This window comes from Ascidia mentula, chromosome 6, assembly GCF_947561715.1.
Source record: "Ascidia mentula chromosome 6, kaAscMent1.1, whole genome shotgun sequence".
Taxonomy (NCBI): Eukaryota; Metazoa; Chordata; class Ascidiacea; order Phlebobranchia; family Ascidiidae; genus Ascidia; species Ascidia mentula.
The window spans coordinates 8,996,817-9,012,471 of NC_138571.1; the positions used below are offsets into that span (position 1 = coordinate 8,996,817).

The 15,655-nt window shown below is 36.4% G+C and overlaps 3 protein-coding genes across 3 annotated transcripts; 1 reads left to right on the plus strand and 2 right to left on the minus strand.

Annotated features, from left to right (window-relative positions):
* Nucleotides 1–195: 195 nt before the first annotated feature.
* On the minus strand, nucleotides 196–1,601 carry LOC145906082 (SUMO-activating enzyme subunit 1-like). Its single transcript, XM_082993464.1, has one exon. The coding sequence runs from the start codon at nucleotides 1,574–1,576 to the stop codon at nucleotides 560–562; it is 1,017 nt and encodes a 338-aa protein (XP_082849590.1). The 5' UTR covers nucleotides 1,577–1,601; the 3' UTR covers nucleotides 196–559.
* A 4,317-nt stretch (nucleotides 1,602–5,918) lies between these two features.
* Nucleotides 5,919–8,042, plus strand: LOC145905735 (derlin-1-like). The gene is made up of 9 exons (XM_082993010.1): nucleotides 5,919–6,062; nucleotides 6,118–6,217; nucleotides 6,514–6,625; nucleotides 6,690–6,754; nucleotides 6,877–6,903; nucleotides 6,982–7,077; nucleotides 7,187–7,239; nucleotides 7,299–7,409; nucleotides 7,527–8,042. Exons 1-9 carry the CDS (start codon nucleotides 6,004–6,006, stop codon nucleotides 7,660–7,662), a joined length of 759 nt encoding a protein of 252 aa, XP_082849136.1. The 5' UTR covers nucleotides 5,919–6,003; the 3' UTR covers nucleotides 7,663–8,042.
* Nucleotides 8,043–8,229: 187 nt separating this feature from the next.
* LOC145907116 (uncharacterized) lies at nucleotides 8,230–11,124 on the minus strand. Its single transcript, XM_082994551.1, has 8 exons — nucleotides 10,651–11,124; nucleotides 10,449–10,586; nucleotides 10,161–10,280; nucleotides 9,977–10,074; nucleotides 9,654–9,830; nucleotides 9,141–9,400; nucleotides 8,702–8,802; nucleotides 8,230–8,319 (listed from the first exon to the last, which is right to left on the minus strand). The coding sequence occupies exons 1-8, from the start codon at nucleotides 11,122–11,124 to the stop codon at nucleotides 8,230–8,232; spliced, it is 1,458 nt and encodes a 485-aa protein (XP_082850677.1).
* Nucleotides 11,125–15,655: the final 4,531 nt, after the last annotated feature.

Genomic DNA, 15,655 nt, shown 5'->3' on the forward strand with positions numbered 1-15,655 from the left:
CTATGATAAAGAGCACAACTTCTGGCAGTAGTAGGTGATAAACACAAGTGCTTTCTTGCTTGTCACTGATATGGGTGTAGCTATAACAAAGACATTATGTAATGATAAATCTGATTGGAAAACATTTTCCATGGACATTGTTTTTATTATAAACAGTTAGTTTTAAATGATTTAAAATGTGCACTTTTGTGCAGAAAATATTTTGTTGATGATGTTAAATGTAACAGCCACAAGGAAAAGAAGGGCATTGTGTTACAAGTACAACATTTGTCAAATTATGTCCCTTCTCTTTTTAACTAAAACAACATGTTACAAAATATTTAATGAGGCGTTACTTTTTAATAAATATTTTGTACTTGGCCCAAATCCATGGGTTGAAAGCGTAGAAATGCTCACTTGTTTAAACCAATTACGTTGTAATCATCTTTGACAGTCTACATGGCAGAGAAATATATTGCATTCCAAAACAACTTCATGCACATATATTATTACATTTGCCACTGCCTGGAAGAAAATGTCACATACTGCAATCCCCATTGTACAAAAATGTAAAATTAGTTTACTTGCATGAAATATTGTCAACTATTCCAGTGTGTGTTGTTCCATCAAAAAAGAAGTAATTCTCATGTGGAGCATCTTTCTTTGATATTACTTTTATAATTTCTTGTCCAAGCACTCCCCCAACAATTGCACACACTGGGCTCAAAGCAGAACAACAAAATTGTGCAAAGTTGTTGTTGACAAAGTTTGATTTTACTTTAAACTTCTCCAACACATCTTCTTTTATAGTATTCAGTGCAGTTTTGTCATCCTCATTGAGCTGTGGTTTTCTGTTGAACTTTTTATAAAACTTGTCCATAATTTGCAAAACAAAAAACACCTGTGAAGACTGCCTGAGATTCCTTCGACTCCGCTTACTCCAATCTTCCATCAGAGACTCTTCATAACTGCAGTTAGTGATTTCTTTCAGTACAGATATGGTCTCTTTTTCAACTTTCATTTTTTTGCTTGGAGGTTGTTCAACGTTTTTATTCTTGTGCTTTCTAACTTCCACTTCCTCCACATATTCATGCTTCTTTAGATCGATAAAACAATACCCATAAAATCCAAACACGTCTCCACACATAAACTTGACATCTTGTTCTCTACAGATTTTATTCACTTTTATCCTTGTATTTACATTACAGCAGGTACAACACACAATATCAAATTTTTTGAAATATGTGGCATCTTTGTTTTCAATATTGTCAGCATCTGCTATCACTCTAACATTAGGGTTCAACTCTTGGGTTCTGGGCTTTGAGGCTTCAGCAACATTTTTTCCCACATCATCTGGTACTATGAGAAGCTGAGAGAAAACATCTTCTTCGCAGACAAGTCGATCATCAAGTAAAGTTATGGAGTCAATTCCCGCCAGAACAATATTTTTGACTGTCTCTGAACCAAGACCTCCCAAACCAGCTACAAGAACATTTGCTTTCTTGATGCGTTTTTGAGCTTCCAACCCCCACAGACGGATCTGCCTGTCATACTGTTCAAACTCTTCTGCACTAATGTTTTCAGCATCTCCTGACATGGTCTGCTGGGATCTATTAGACAACTTCTTAAAAATAACAAATACAAAATTTTAGAAATCTCTATGAATATAATGTGCGTGTACCGAAAAAAGGGCACTGTAGACTTAATCAGTCTTAAATTTTCTTAGGACTACACTCCTAAAATACAAAACAATTTACCACATCTACAACATGCAGGGTTATGGAATAGGAGTCACTAAAACTCCCATTGATTAACTAATTGCATTGGTTTGGTAGAGATGTTGCAAAAAAAAGTTCGAGATTTTTTTGAATAATTGCACTCAGGTTTTTAACCGAATCTACACTTGCGGTATTTTTTTGTACTTCATACCCCCTCCCCTGTTCTGTACCAGCAACGAATAAAAAATTATATGGTGTGGTATAATTGTTTGCAGTTCAAAAACTTAACTGCGATTTAGTCGCATCTTGTGCATTTTTGTATTTGTTTTTTTACAAAATGAATTTGTAAACATTTAACGTGGGAACGCAGGCTGCATTAATTAGTCAATTAATAGTTGCTCATCGAGTCATACCAAGAAGAACACTATTGTTCTTCTGGTCATACATAAATTTGAAAGGCTGTTTGGTCATGCGGAACGGATATTTTCAATATTTTGTCAAATTGACAAAAAGTTGTTGACAAATGGTAAAGATACCAAACGTGGAACTGGTCAAAGCTGCCACCGCCAGGAAAAAATATGGTCCCTCTAAAAACACATTGTAAGCATTGCATCCAAATCTTCTGTTACGGCGCGAAGGCGTCTCTCCATATTGCCATTATTTGCGTATTGGCGGCAAGGTTATTATGGCTCGAAACTTCCTCCTTTTTCGCGGTCTTACTTGGCTGTAACTTACTATAGGCTCCACTATCTGGGTTATGTAATCAGCTTTGTCAGCCAACTCCTTTGCAGGTAATTCCTATAATCTGGTGCTAGGATCATTCTAATGTGCACTGGTAGTCGGTCACAGAAAAGCTTCTTTGACAACTTTTCCGCGTCCTTACTTATCTGTTCATGATTGCCCAGAAGAAAGCTGGAAACGTTGGTCGTCGACATAATCTAACAAATAAAAAATAGCGACAATTCAACTTGCGCTGTTATGATAATTAAGAAGGTTGCGTGTTAAAATCACGTCGGGGTCACCAAATTGTGCAGGGACTCACGTTTGCAAAAAGAAAACACACCATATGACTCCTATGACTATTAAAACATTTGCCAAGGACTACCTTAGCGACGTTTTAATCAAAATGAAACGATAACGAAACATATACCTTGGATCACAACAAATAACGTCAAATGCGGCGACGAAAGCTATGCTTCAATTGCGTAATGTTTCTTTCTCCCTCTGTCTTAGACCGCGCTTAGCTTATTCCTCTTTTCACTCTACCCTTAGTTTATGGCCGTGCTGGCGATGTTTATAATGTAGGCCTAGTCGAAATGAGCATACTAATATGGACGGGATTATTAAAAACGTCGATTTGATTATTTAAACCCAAAGCCGATTTTCTATATGTCAGAGATTTACCCATATGTCAGGCAGAAGTGAAGCGATTACCCCAAAATACCATATGCGCGGCGTAAATACAATACACAAAGAATAATATAAAGTTTGATGCAGCGTCGTAGGCATTGAGACTAGGCATCGTAGGAATTGAGTCTAAGCTGTCAATGACTAGACTCAAATGCCTACAATGCCATTTTAGAGACACCCGAAAAAATATGTCTTACGAGAGATTTCGGCTGAACAACACGAGATTGCCCATTGATTTTTTATGAAAAATTCCGCTTTGTCAATTATATATGCAAATTCCAGAAATAAAATTGCCGACGTTGGATACAAAATAAATAAACTTTAAATTCGCTTCTTATATCGTTAGTATGCCCCTTTCATTCGCCCTTGCATAATTATTGTTTACACTGTGTAGAGGAAACCATTCGATCGGTTGAGGAACACTGCTCTATTACTCTATTATTGTGGGGAAAGGGGGGTTTAATCATGAAATAGTGTCTAATTGTCTGCTAAACTACAACAAACACACAATAGGGCATTATTCGAGTTCCAATAACTGCGATCCAAAAGGGGCAAGACAAGGAAATGAATACGAAAAATGGGTATAACCACTAAAACAGGAACGTTTCTCATGTCATAAAATGCTTATGAAGTTTGGTGATTATCTTGCAGAAAGGTCATAGCGAGTTACCTACATTTGTAGTGTTTGGTCTTTACCAAGAAAAAAGCAAGTAACTTACATGGCTATAAAAAAACAACAGATATGAACGGAGACAAACATAGGCCTACCCGTATGTTTCGTGCAATGAAGCATTTAATAACCACAAATTCATGCTGTTACAGAGCTTAGAAGAACCCAATTGAATCGTTAAATGATTCCCATACAAAATAATATGCGGTTCCAGGGAGCCTTAAAAATGTCTGACACCGACACAATTTTTCCACCCAATTCCACCCTTGAGGGCTCGACGGTACCGACCGATCTCAATAAAAAAGTTTAGTGTTTACAAGAGATCAATGATATAGCTACCATATGATAACAGTATGGCCTACTCATTAGAGACAACAGGAATGTAGCAGGAGTAAAAATACACTGTGCGGACACCTCTCATCTATACACTGTCGCTGCACTACATATGTATAGAAACCAAAGAAGACCCTAAAACTTTAAGTTATTCCAATCATGCGTACAACGCATGCCCAAGTTCTGATTTTTAACAAAGCAGCATGGAAAAAAGTCATATAGTTACAAACTACGCAAATGTGGTTAAACTAAAAAAACGTAAGTATTTTTTGGCAAATAATAAATAAGTTTTAAGTTTACTACGGGATTTCTTGTCGCGGAATCATTGTTCACGCCAAAGACCGATTCAGGATTACTTCACTTATTCTACACTCACTCGAGTGATGATCATCAGTGGGTGATTAAGAAAGTCGGATAGGCAAGTTTCGTAGGACCACAAAAATTTGGATTTGTTGGCCGGGGTGACGAAGTCCGGAGTTACATATTTCCTTTACTTGTATGATAATAGACGGAGAGTCGGCCAATACGAATACCACCCGGAGGGGCAAAACTCCCGAGCTGTTTGTACACGGGATATGAACCCGTCGAGGCCCTCCGATATTTTAGAGCACTGCCTCTCTGCCAAGTGATAAGCAGATTCGGAGTCGAGATTTGTTTGTGTTTTTTTCTTTGCGTGTCCTTCAGCGTGGGTCTAGTTTCGAAATATGTTAAGAACTCCTAACCTTACACGATGTTTTGTCGACCATTTTTAGACACCGTGTGCAAGTATAAGATTTTGTATAACGTCCTAAGTAGGCTGGGCTGGGCCACCTACTCCAACTGTATTCTTTTATTTAGGTAGTCACTAGCATGCCGGTGCTGATATAATTAAGATCGTGATGTAACCATGACATCATTTCATAAGTGGTAATAAAATACCATAATACAGTACACCAAATAAAAGTAAATGAATTCGTTGCATGTTAGTCTTTCTAGTCAAAAAACATTTTGCTGACTAAGAATTTTATTAAACTGCAATTTTAATTATAACTTTAAAATATTTTGTTGAAGGAAGTTGGTAATTAAGTTGTATTTTAGTTATGTGCGGTTACCATTTATTTTATAGGCCACCTGGCGTTATTGAAGCAGAAAGTTTGAAGAAACGAATTAAAAATTGTAAATGTAAACCACTAATCTGCGATGAAAATGTCTGAATATTGGAATTTTTTTTGGTGTATACCGATGTGTACAACCTTAAAAAATATCAGTGAAATATGATAAGAAACGGCGATGTTATGTGCGCTTGAAATTTTGTCAATACGCGTTTCGTTACAACGACCATGATTTTGATGGTTGTTTGTAAATTCTGACAAAATGCTTTTAGGCAAAAAAGAGTTCTTTTGTACAACCACATCTTCTTTATTTAAAATTATATGTAATATTACATAACTCTAGGAACGTTTCAAACATTGTCCGACATGCTTTTGGCTGAGTCAAAATTTGCAAGTCATATTAATTTTGTCTGACTCAATACTTGGCAATAGCGATTTGGAAAGGTTGCAAGAAGAAATCAATTACGTGTCCTTTTTCAAAAAACAACAATAAACTTGCCACAATGATGTGTGTGTTGTGGTTTGAGTAGTAGAGTGATTGTATTCCAAAGTTTATATTTATTGTCTAGCCTTGCATTAAACATATTAGACACAAAAATTATGTAAATTTTATCTCCACACCTTTCTTAATGACAAGTTTTAATGTACGAGAGTAGGTTAACAATATTTTTTTTTGTCATGTGAATAAAATGTAATATGGTAGGCCTATATGTAAATCTTGGGTTATTATTCATTTAGTTTTGCTATTTTTGTTTTTCAAGATAATTTGTGTAGTTAAAGTGTACATCCTACTGGATCAAACATGTCACAAAATGATTTGGGTGATTGGTATAGAGGCATACCAAGGATCACCAGATACTGGTAAAAGTTTGTAGTTTTAGAATAATCTATGTCTTAGTAATGGTTTGTATGTTAGGTTCACAGCAGCAGTTGCAGTTCCACTTGCTGGAAAGTTTGGGCTGTTAAATCCGATGTGGTTAATATTGGATTATACCAGTTTTATAAAAGGATTTCAGGTATATGTGTGAAAATAATTGAAAAATTTGCATCTTAGTCATTTTGTTGGCAATTTTCTACTGTACACAAAATTTCTCAAGGCATCTAAACAATGCTTTTGATATTCAGAATTGCCTATTGTATAATCCCAGGTGTAAATCATGGTATATGTATATATAGATATATAAGCTTGATGCTTCTAAATTTTGCCGCAATAAATTGTTATATGATATTCCCAACATAAGATTTAACATCGATTGGATTTGGTATAATAATCACAATTGCCGGTTAAACCTAATTGGAAAAAACATTTCAGATTTGGAGACCTGTCTCAGCTGCAGTATATTACCCCATTACTCCAATGACTGGATTTCACTACTTGATCACATTGTATTTTTTGTATAGTTATTCAACAAGACTAGAAACTGGTAGGAACTGTAAAAATGTTATTTGCATGCTAAAAATTTATCAAACTATCTTCTGTATTTGTAGGTATCTTTACGGGTCGACCGGCAGACTATGTTTTCATGTTGCTCTTTAACTGGGCCACTACTGTTGTATCCTTTACATACTAAATTTCATACATATCTATTAACCATCGGTTATAAGTTATATAAACTTCATGTTGAGCTTTTTGCTGTAGTATATTTTGGTTTACCTTAACTTCCCTTGTTTTAAGATTCTTGCCCTTGCCCTTGGTATCCCTGTAAGTATTTGAGTTTTTGAACATTGATATTAAAAAGTGTTCTATTAGTTTAATCAAGTATTAAATACTTGTCATTAGATCATATTTGAACTCCTTGTTCTTGCTGCTCTGTACATATGGTGTCAAATCAACCGCGATCAAATAGTGTCCTTCTGGTTTGGGACACGATTTAAAGTATGTACGACAATTTTTTTTATGAATGCGACACTAATTAGAATATTAAGTATACCTAATGTGTTAAGAATAAACTTTCACTTCTAAATGCACAAAAAAAACATTACAGGCTGCATACCTCCCCTGGGTTCTTTTTGCATTCAACCTTATCATCAGAGGAGGGTAGGAAAGGAGTTTGAAATTTGCGAAAACAGTTTAAGTTTTAACTGTAATTTTTACAGGGGCATGCACGAGCTGTTGGGGATATTTGTTGGACATCTCTACTTTTTCTTGAAGTTCAAATATCCAATTGACTTTGGAGGTGTATCATTTTTGGAAACCCCTCAGTTTCTGTAAGTTTCTATTAAAGCTGTGTGGGTGTCTGTTAGTAATAATCTAAATTTTTACACTGGAAATTAATGTCTGTGTTATAATGAGTATTATGTGAATACAAATGTGAATACTTATAGGTTCAGGTACTTTCCTAACACAAGGTCTGGGGTTAGTGGATTCGGGACAGCCCCACAACCCCGACGTCGGGAAAATAATGATGGAGGTGGTGGGGGTTATGCTTGGGGTACAGGTCAAGCTCTCGGAGGAGACTAAATAAAATGATTTTTTTTTCTTTTACATTGATGGCAATATTATTTAAACTCATTTTGTACATGGTTTGTACAAATTGAAATATTGTCGGTGCCTGTTCATTGTACATTCTGTGGCAGAGAAGAAAATGTCCTGCAGCTGGTGACCAAGTGAATATTACTGGTTACTTTAGTTAGCCACTCGTTTGCTGCCGTTAGAGTATACATATGTTTGTGATGTGTCAATAAATTTGTTGCTTTTACTGCTTGTGAAAGAGTTTGTCAACTTCGCTGGTTTTTACGCATTACGATATGCAAAGACATAGCTAAGTTCCATAGTAATATTCAACACATGGTAGTAACATCGTTAGACGGAGTTTATTTGCGTTTTACTGAAATAAATGTCATGACTGCCTGCACTGACATTGTTTTCAGATGTAAGTTTTATGGATCCAGACCAACACAGAGCTAAAAATCATTCGTTGTCTTGTAACAGTGAAATTCAACGAACGATATAGAGCAGAAATGTTTAGATTACGTCAGTAAAGAGTATTCTGGAAGATGCCATTAACCCTGAAGTGGGTTCTAAATTCTAGGAAATTCCTTCAGCTGAAGGGAGATCCGACGTTTTCTGTTTGTCTGAATTTCTTGACGGGGTCGGCGAAGATTGCGATTTCTCGTTCTGCGCACAGAATATAAGTTGGATTTATTCAATATTTTCCAAGCTACGTGGTTTAATCTTTGCAAAAACATTCAGAGGATTTTTTTGAGCAGGATATAAATTACTAGATATTTGTAAGGCACAGATAATCATGTTGAATAACGGGCCGACACAAATTTCGTTATATTTTGTTAAATTATGGTTAATATAGGATTTTTTGTTTAGCGCTGGTTCTAACAATGCAGAAGTTTTTCATGCTACCATATAACAAGACAGGATGCCCGACTAACTTGCTGATCAAATTCGTTCTATAATAAACACAACATTACTACAGTTTAATGCCGGATTCCATTTTTAGATCGAGGTAAAATACGCCTGTGTCGAATTTTCTTTTCGCCAGTACCTGCGGTTGGACGTTGTTGTAATACTTGTTAATTATTACATCGCGACCCGTTGCGATAGGTGCGTCTTTTGCATGTTGAATAATAAACGTTTGTTTGTTCGCTGTAAATACAAAAAAGGGAATTGTTATATGCCATACAAAACGCTATAAAGAGGTGTAACCAGTGGTGGGATTCAAATTTTCTGTCAGTCCTTTCTATCACAAAAAAATCCATTGACACTAACTAGTAATGCTAACCGGTTCGCTAATTTCATAAAATTTCGTGAGAAGGTTCTATAGAACCGGTGCGAACCGGCTGAATCCCACCACTGGGTGTAACCTACATATATCTCGGAAAAATGATTGAGAAAAAATAGAATTGCTAAATTTAAGTCTATATTTGCCAAAGAAATCAACTTAACTTTATACAAAAATGTTTTGATGCAAAGAAAACTCTCACCCGTTTTTTGCGACAGAAGGTAAAAGAAGCCTTCTATTAAAGATTGCTTCTGATCCTTGTTTCTTCTCTTTTCTTTATAAATTTGAAAAGAAAATTTCTCCGTTCTAAGATCTTTACCTGCGACTGCCCCACCTTTCCGGGCACAAAGAAAGGAACTGGAGACGACCGGACGGTTCCATATGTCTGTTAACTTCTGTGTACTTCTTTCAATTTTGTAGTATTTATTTTTTAAAAACAGACAAACATTCCTTTCCTGATATCTGAAACAAGCAGGCAGCGAAACTTCATTCAGAAACTATGTGTGGTAAAGATTTGTTACACTTATTGAATATAATAAATAGCCTTTGTTATAGCTATGTATACCTTTGAACAAATAAACAAATACCTTTGAATAAATAATCAATACCGGTTTACTTAATATCTTGATTGTGCAAAGTTACACGGTCAAAGTTAACAAAGAAACTGTAACGAAACATGAAAACTATCACAACAATCAAAATAATTTATTGGTACCTTATTGTAAAGCTGTCTTCGTGAACTAAAACCCCTTCATCCTTTTGTTTGTTGTTGTATTCACTGTCGACTATTTTACAGGTGAGGAGACCGATTTCAGCGACCACGTGACACAGCATTACCTTCTTTTTCAAGAGTCCAATTTTAGTTTTGATGTTGTCGACAAAACCACGAAAGCTAAAAGATTGTTGGCTTTAAAACTCGTATTTAAAATCCGCCCCAAAATAGACATATATCCAACATTAGTGTTAGGTTAAGTTTGTTATCATATTCCAGTTTTAAAACAGTAAGTCTTGCTAACCATTTATGGCCTTATCACTCACAAGGAAAAATGTGTCGTTTCAAATATTAGTTTGTTGCTGTCATTGAGCTTCAGTAAATCAATTTCTTCCCACGATATTCCATCTTCGCTGCTTTCAATCTAAAAACATCGGTCGTTTTAAAATTCCACCAAACCAACTATACTAAAGTTTCGCCGATTCATCAAATAAATGATTGACCACTTACGTATACTTCTACATTCTGCCTATTAAACCTTCTCATAAAGTTGGTTGGCAAAATAATTTTAACAGGTTGGTTAAATGTTTGTCCACTGGGTTCACATCTCAAAACGGGAGTAATGCGAGTCTGCAAGTAAACAGTCAGTGATTATTTGTGGCATTTAAACTTTCTTGTTGTTCGAATGTTTTTTTGCTGAAAAAATCAAAACGAACTATTCTAAACGCTTTTTTTACAAAAGATACCGCATCGATTAACATGTTTTTTGTTGATTTGTTTTTAATACCCGTGACTCACTGATTTTTCATTTTCCTCAAACAATGTAGTTATTGAAATTTCAACTTCGGTGTTTAATGCTTTTTGAGGAACATTTATTCGGCATCCGTTTTGCTGAATGCTGCTTTTTTCCTCAGAAACAGTAGCACAGACTTTTTCCTACGTTACACAAACACATTTTTAACCATATAAAAGAGTAAAGTTGACTGCAAACTGATTTTACCTTTTGTTGAAAAAGACTGAGGCATTGGAGATTGTCTTTTAACTCAATTAATTGCGCTGAACTGTTTTCTATTTCCTTCTGGTGTCGCCTGGCGTTTTCGACATGTTCAACTTTTTTCTTTGCTTCCAATGCTTGGGTGAATATTTCCATTGCTTCTTCGTACCGTCCTGTATTGTAATATGTGTAACCGAGGTTGTTTAAAGTGTAACCGTACACCAATTGTTTCGGTGCGTCCTCGCCGTATGTGCTTTCTAATAGATTTAGTATCTCCTTTAATGTCCCTTCGCGTCCCAACAAGTCATCAGCAATATACTGACTATACTCGATGTGATGCAAACACCACGTGACACTACTCAGCCTGTCTTCTTCGGCAATGCTTCGTGCTTTAGTTATGTTATTCAATAAATCACGCAAGATCGGAATCACGTGAGTGCTTATAAGATTTTTGCTGTCAGGCTGCTTAAGAATCATCATTTCAGACGTCTTCTGTATATTCCATGAACATCGTTGGATCCAAGTCACGTTCTGCAACGTTTTCCAACAAACCTGAGCAAATTTGAAGAAAAACGACAGCGTCAAAGTAGCGATCATTGCGTAAAAGTTTGTAGGCGAACTTTTCCAAATCTTCGGTGCTAATATTCATCTTATACTGAACTAACAAAGCCAGAGAGGATCTCGCGTCTTTGGCCTCTTCATACTTTTTGTCTTTTACTAATTTTGTATACCTTTCTATCAGTTCGGTATATTTTTGTTTGTCCTGTATTTGTTGAGGTTCATCACTTGGAGTTTCTTTATGAGGCAAATCGGTTGTATCTTGTTCGGTGCTTTTCAAACGAAGAAATTTCACTAGTTTTTCTGCTGATTCTACTCTTTTGAGTTTGGACTCTTGGCTATCTTCGAAATACTCGACCGTTTCTTCGTAAGTTGTTTTGATAACTTTGTTTTCTTTCAGCAAACTCTCTATGTTTTGAGATTTATCGAAAGTATTTTCAGTACTCTGCACAACTTCCAGCTTTGATTGATCGATGGAAGTCGCATCTGGCCTTTCTTTAATGACTTTGCGTTTTTCGTTGATTGGCTTTGGCGAGTCAGCAATATTTTCTTTTACATTTTCTTTATATTGATGAGGTTGGATAGAGTTCCTGTCAGCCTGAAGCATTGGGTTGTTATCTTTCAAATTCTCAATAGAAGCAGCGAAAGTTCGACCTTCATCGGATTGGACACGAGGTTCACAGGAAACAAGGTCACTACTTTCTGCAAACTCCTCTTTCTTTTCTTCCACATCGACAGTAGTTTTGACTTCGGATGTCGTTGTGAATTTATCATCTTCAGCCAGTTTTGTTGTCTGTGTTCCAACCTTGTTTCTCACAGAAACTTTACTTGTGGAAGGCGTTGCAGTTTGTTTTGTCATTTGTATTTCTTCAACAGATTTGGTTAAATGTTTTCCAAGGGGGACTTTCTGTTGTTTTTCTTGTTGGTGAATTTCTCGGTCAGCTGGATGTTGCACACGTGGTGGATCGGATATTTCAGATGTCGACATAACTTCAGGTAAATATGTCTGTCCAACTTGAGGCGATGTACTCTGAACTGACTTATATATTTTAGTATCAGCTTTTACATGACTCGATTGCAAGTTGTTACTGGTCTGTGTTTTAACTGTGACTGGAAGCAAGACAGTGCGTTTGTGCGCTCCGTTGTAGTTTTTTTTCGCTTGTTGGACAATGTGTTTTTGTTTAGCGAAAATCGACTTTCTGTCTCTAGCAAGATTGGGATAAGGTGGAGGTGGTCCAGCCTTCCATACAGCTCGGTATATTTTGCTCGTTTCGTCTGTAATTGTTTTCTTTTTTAAGACTGTTTCTGTCTGGGTTTTTACCTTATCTGTTTTCTTGCTATGTGTTAAGTCGCCAACTGCTGTTGAACGTGTAATTTTCATCCTGGACTTTACTGGGGGTTGAAAACCCATTCGGTTTATTGCTAATCGTTATGTAAATTTGACAATATTTTGCTGCTTGTTCTTGAAAACGGGGTTCTCGTCCGATTTCCAGTTTTCTTCACGAAAGCTTTCTAAGTCCATCTTTTTTTGATTTGACAATTCTGTCTTACTTGAATTGTTTTTTGCATTTTGAAACTGTGGAAATTTTCTTCTTTCCGTTTGTTTGTGAATGTACTGTTGTTTCATGGCGGGTTCCACTTCGCTGCTTTTAAACTTTGGTTTCCTTCTTGGAGTTTGTTCTTCCATTTCTGCTGAGTCAGCGGTGGTACTTTGTAACAAGTCATGGTCATTTTCCACTTCTTCTTTGTTCTGGAGATTTCTTTGTTGGACGTTTTGTTTTGTAACTTTCTGTTTTTGTCCATACTGCATATGTTTGACTGTTTGGGGTCTGGATGTTTGTAATTTTACTTTAGTTTGTTCCACTACAGTTTCCTTTTCTACAACTACAGTTTTTGTTTTTCTTGTACTTGGTTGATCATCTGATGAATCGGTGTCATAAAACTCACTTCCATCATCATCACCTTTAATATTGGATAAAACATGTTTTCAGTGGCAATAATAAACACACATCAGCTTACCGTGAAGGTTGAACAAATCTCCCAGGGTTATCGGATGCTTGTCGTAGAGTATTTCTATAAGATTATACCAGTTAATAGCACGAGCACGCGTAATAGCACGCGTTTTATGCACTGTTGAAAACATTGACATGGTTTATTCAAAACGTTTGGGCAAGAGCCTTGGCCACCATCAGTTAAAAATGACGCAGTTGGTCTCGGATAGCTCCAGGATTGTATGGAGCTGACCTGACTGACGTCACAAATCATAAATAAGGCTCGAGGCGTGGGTGACGTCATGTGTTATTGTCATCGTTCACACACCCGTGGAGACGGGTAGATTCGTAAATGGTTACTTGAAACTTTCTTCATAAACAAAACTATAACGTTAATACAGACTTAATGACTTTTCAGCTGCATTTAGTGTTAAGTACACAAATAGAACGTGCTTCGCTGTCTTTGAAAATTTAACCCGTGCAGAGATGGATTAAACTCTAACCCTAACGACGTAACATGAACAATAATTCTGCGGACCCTCCTGTCCTCGCCCTAGTCTAGAAAGTGCAATAGAAGAAGGCCCTTAGTTTTTAAATCATTTAGCCAGCATTGCGCGCAAGTGAATTTAAAGTGTATATTTTATTTACACTATAGCATTAAGTGAACTTACCGTCAACTTGGCCTTGAAAGCTGTCATCATTTTGTTTTGTTGGTTCTGGTTGCGCTGCAAAATCCAAACACAAATCTAACTGTATGACATTTCTTAGTGTAGCCTATAGTGCTAAATTTACCTTTCGCATCATCTTTTGGCCTTGACCAGAAAAAACTGGAAATAAATATTAAGGTTTATCGTTGAAACCTTCTCTATTTTAAATGGTAACTTACCTAAATTTGTACCATATATTATGGTTGCTTTTTGATTTTTCATCAGGCATTTTGCTATATTTTTTTTGACCAACTGATGTCACTATAATGACACAATACCTCAAATTTTCTTCTGCATCGACTTTTCGACTCTATCAAATGTTTGTTTACGATGTATCTGAAAACCTAAGGTTCTGTAACAATAAATGGTCCTGTAACAATAAATAGATATAAGCTTGTTACGTGGAATTTCCAAAATCGACACAAATGGTATTCATTTACCGAAGCTGTTGATATCTTGTTGCCAACAATGGGTAATTTAATCTTGAACATTGTTTCAACTAATCGCCAACAAAGGGGCGTGAGTTGGCATTTCAAGGTTTTGTTCACACTGAAATTATGTTGATATTTAAACTGTCTGGTTGTCTACACGTTCGTTAAAGCCAATCCGAAATTGCCAATTAATTATCTGAAATAGTATGCATGTTTGCAGAGTTCTGTTTGAACGTTTTTTGTGGTTCTGGAAGAAACCTTGATAATAAGAAAGGCAACGTTTGGGAAATGACTGAAGTACGCAAAGCCGATAGCAGTAAACTAGTTATAGCTCGCAGTTTAACATATAATATACCAAGCATAAAATGGAGATGACAAATGCGAGAATAGCGAGATATTTTTGCCGTGATCTTCGAAGTCATGGGTTTGATATTGAAGCTTTTTCAAACAAAACAAGTTATCTTTTGTTGACATGTTCGGGACATACTTAATGCCTCTGCTAGTTATCTACCGTATTTACTCGATTGTAAGCCGCCCTCGAATGTAAGCCGCCCTTGATTGTAAGCCGCATGCGACGGTGTTCAAAAATTAATATAAGCCGCCCTCGAATGTAAGCCGCACGTTAATGTTAAAGACAAACTTAGGTGCCCTACAACAACAATTGTCAACAAATCTGTCGTTCAAAATTGTCAGATACGCTGACAACCTTGGGCGATAAAACATTTTCGTACGATGGAGTGAGTTGATGGTAAATTTCATTAAAAAACAGAGCGCAGACAAAATATCTGCGTAACATTAAATGATGTAAGCCGCCCTCGAATATAAGCCGCCCTCGATTGTAAGCCGCACAAACGGTAAGTTAAAAAACTTTATAAGCCGCGGCTTACAATCGAGTAAATACGGTACTTTGTTTCGTCTTTTAATGTAGGCTATGTCACTTCTTCGTGGTCACTTCGCGTTGTCGCGGGAATTCAGCCGCATCTTTGGTATTGACCTCAGATATTGTGATTTTGCCGACAAACAAACAGAACAGTTTGACTACAGGTCTCACAGACCCATCATAATGCTCGCTCGCGTACGCCACTGCTACGTCATCCCCGAAGCCTAGTAACGAAGCTCAAGTAGTTTTATGAAAACTGAAAAGAACTTGACGAAACAACCTGGAAATATATTCTAAAATACGACTTTAATAACATATATTCTATTGTTGTGCATCAGGGGATTTTTGTTGTACAATTCCTAAGGAAATTTATGTTATTAAAGTCGTATTTTTGTTTAACTGACGTACGAACCCGGGTGCCACGAACCTGGAAGTTTTAAAAGA

What these genes read in the sequence shown, in the direction of transcription:
- LOC145907116 (XM_082994551.1), bottom strand. Translation starts at nt 11,124, where the DNA reads ATGATGATTCTTAAGCAGCCTGACAGCAAAAATCTTATAAGCACTCAC. An exon ending in GGCAGAATGTAGAAGTATAC is followed by an intron (nt 10,075 to 10,160) that starts GTAAGTGGTCAA and finishes CGATGTTTTTAG; the next exon opens with ATTGAAAGCAGCGAAGATGG. An exon ending in CCTTCTGTCGCAAAAAACGG is followed by an intron (nt 8,803 to 9,140) that starts GTGAGAGTTTTC and finishes TTGTATTTACAG; the next exon opens with CGAACAAACAAACGTTTATT.
- LOC145905735 (XM_082993010.1), top strand. Translation starts at nt 6,004, where the DNA reads ATGTCACAAAATGATTTGGGTGATTGGTATAGAGGCATACCAAGGATC. An exon ending in CCAAGGATCACCAGATACTG is followed by an intron (nt 6,063 to 6,117) that starts GTAAAAGTTTGT and finishes TTTGTATGTTAG; the next exon opens with GTTCACAGCAGCAGTTGCAG. An exon ending in CCCTTGCCCTTGGTATCCCT is followed by an intron (nt 6,904 to 6,981) that starts GTAAGTATTTGA and finishes ACTTGTCATTAG; the next exon opens with ATCATATTTGAACTCCTTGT.
- LOC145906082 (XM_082993464.1), bottom strand. Translation starts at nt 1,576, where the DNA reads ATGTCAGGAGATGCTGAAAACATTAGTGCAGAAGAGTTTGAACAGTAT.